This window comes from Tupaia chinensis, unplaced genomic scaffold (assembly GCF_000334495.1).
Source record: "Tupaia chinensis unplaced genomic scaffold, TupChi_1.0 Scaffold000287_1, whole genome shotgun sequence".
In the NCBI taxonomy this organism is placed as follows: Eukaryota; Metazoa; Chordata; class Mammalia; order Scandentia; family Tupaiidae; genus Tupaia; species Tupaia belangeri.
Window position 1 is genome coordinate 1302960 of NW_006159771.1, and position 2244 is coordinate 1305203.

At 59.4% G+C, this 2244-nt stretch overlaps 1 protein-coding gene across 1 annotated transcript in view; it reads right to left on the reverse strand.

Moving 5' to 3' along the window:
* Positions 1 to 2244, reverse strand: part of SCARF2 (scavenger receptor class F member 2) — a 20502-nt gene that overhangs the window by 9847 nt on the left and 8411 nt on the right. The window contains 3 exon segments of the mRNA XM_014588562.1: positions 7 to 275; positions 356 to 446; positions 533 to 591. Of these exon segments, the coding sequence (XP_014444048.1) occupies positions 7 to 275; positions 356 to 446; positions 533 to 591 (419 nt within the window).

Genomic DNA, 2244 nt, shown 5'->3' on the forward strand with positions numbered 1-2244 from the left:
AGGCGCCCGTCTGCGGGTCGCAGCGCGACGTGGCGCTGCAATAGCACGCGCTGGCGCACTGCGCGCCCCACCAGCCGGGCTCGCAGCGGCACGCGCCGCTCCGCGGGTGGCACGTGCCGTGTTGGCACTGGCACGCATGCTCGCAGCGCGGGCCCCAGCGCCGCGCGTGACACGTACACTGGCCGGTCACGTCCTCGCACTGCCCGTGGGGGTGGCAGCTACACAGCTCCTTGCAGTCGGGGCCCCAGAACTGACGCGGGCATTCTGCAGGGACGAGCGGAGGGGGTGGGAGGCTCCAGTGTTTGCCTGGGCACCTAGGCCCAGCCGTCCGGCATCCGGATTTCGCCGGTGCCTGTGCGCGCCAATTTAGCCATGGCGGCAGCGGCACTCTCCCGGCCGCACGCACACCTCGTTCTCCGAGCACGTGGAGTTGCCTTCGCACACCGCTAGGGACGAGACGGGGCCCAATTGCCGGGTGTCCTGCTCTCCCTGTCCCCGCCCCCTGCCCAGGTCCCGGGGCTGCCCCACTCACCAATCCCACATTCGTCCCCCTGCTGCTTCCAGCCAGCACAGCACGTGGGCGCCTGGGAGCTGTAAGCAAGGGAGGTCACCTGAGCCCGATGCGTTCCCTGCACCCCTTCCGCACTCCCATTGAGCGGTAGGCTCTCCAGCAGCCTCCGCTGGCCCCCCTGCCTCTGCCCAAGGAAGAGGGTTACCCAGGCACTGCTGGGCACTGCGGTAGGTGCAGGAGGCTCCCAGTCAGTCAGTCACAGATCCCAGCACTTAGAGTGGACTTGGGGGAGGCAGAGGGCAGCGGACAAACCCACCCACCTACCCTCCAAGATCTTCCCACCCCCGCTCCCACCATGCCACCTAACTCCTCTGTAACAGCCCCCCTCGCCCACTAGGCCTGAGACGAGGCCATCGAGTCCCAGCAATGAGGTCCTGGGGGCTTCTGGGCCCTGCTGAGGTGTGGGGGCTCTAGGGTATCCCTGTGGTGAGGGGGGTCCAGCCAGGTGGGTGCCAGGGATCCAGATGAGGCATGATGAGGACAGCCCCAGAATGAAGGTGTGCCCCTGAACAAGGTGTCCACATGGCACCCGCGCATGCGCGCGGGAGGGGTGGGGGTGGGGCTCCTGCGGGGAGGTGGGGTGAGGTCTGCCGAGTGGCTAGGGGATAATGGGGACACGAGGAGTCCTTCGTGTGCCTAAAACCCTGAGGACTTGACCAGCCGTGGTGGCCCAGTAGTAGGACTCTGTGGCACTGAGGCCACATGGGAAGATCTTGGTTCCCATCCTAGGGACCCCCGTGCATGCTGGGCACATGTGTGTCCATGAGCCTGGCTGGTGGACGCTGGGGAGGCTGGGGTGGGTCTCTGCGTGAAGACGCAATTGTGGTTGTGTCTCTGTCTCTGTTCTCTCTTTCATGGAATGAATGAATGTATAACAGGATTCCAGAGTAAGCAGGGCAAGATGTAGCAAAGAGATTTTTAGAGAGTCTGTTTATACTTATTGTTTTACTCTTGTTTAATTGCATTTGGGTTTACAAAGTAAATTACCCAGTGCATGCCCTGGGGCACAGGAGGGCAGAAGCCAGGGCCAGTTAAAAGGGGGTTAGAAGCTGGGAGATCTGGGACCAGCAGTTGGTGTAATGGCTATGTCGCTGGACTCCCATGTAGCCAACTGCGGTTCAAGTCCCTGACCCAGTGGCTTAAACTCACGCTGGGCGCGTGTGCTTGTGTGCCCAAGATCCGTGTGCTTGTGTGCCCAGGATCCCGAAAGGAGAATGGAGGAGAAGGGATTGCGGTGTGGCCATACCCCCTGGGGGGTGATTTCTCACTTTCTGTCTCTGTCTCTCTCTTTCTGCCAAGCACACACGACCTATAGCAACAACCTCTCCAACAAAGGGAAAAAAAAAAGGAAGCTGGGAAATCTAGGCTGGCTACCGTGGAAGGTAATTTATAACTGTAGCATTTCTGGGTGCTGCAGACTCTACAACCCTGGGAAGATGGGGTGTGCGGGCACAAGTATGCCTTGGAGGCTGGGGAGGGTTCTCTGGAGCTGACCTGGGGTGTGTCTGCTAGTTAGGCAGCAGAGGACAGAGACAGGGAACAGCCGCTGAGGCTTTTTTATTGATTGATTTTTTAAAGAATTATTTTATTTCACTTAATTAATTAATTAATTAATTAATTTTAATTTGACCAGAGAGGGAGAGAGAGAAAGTGAGAAAGCAAGCTGCCAGGTC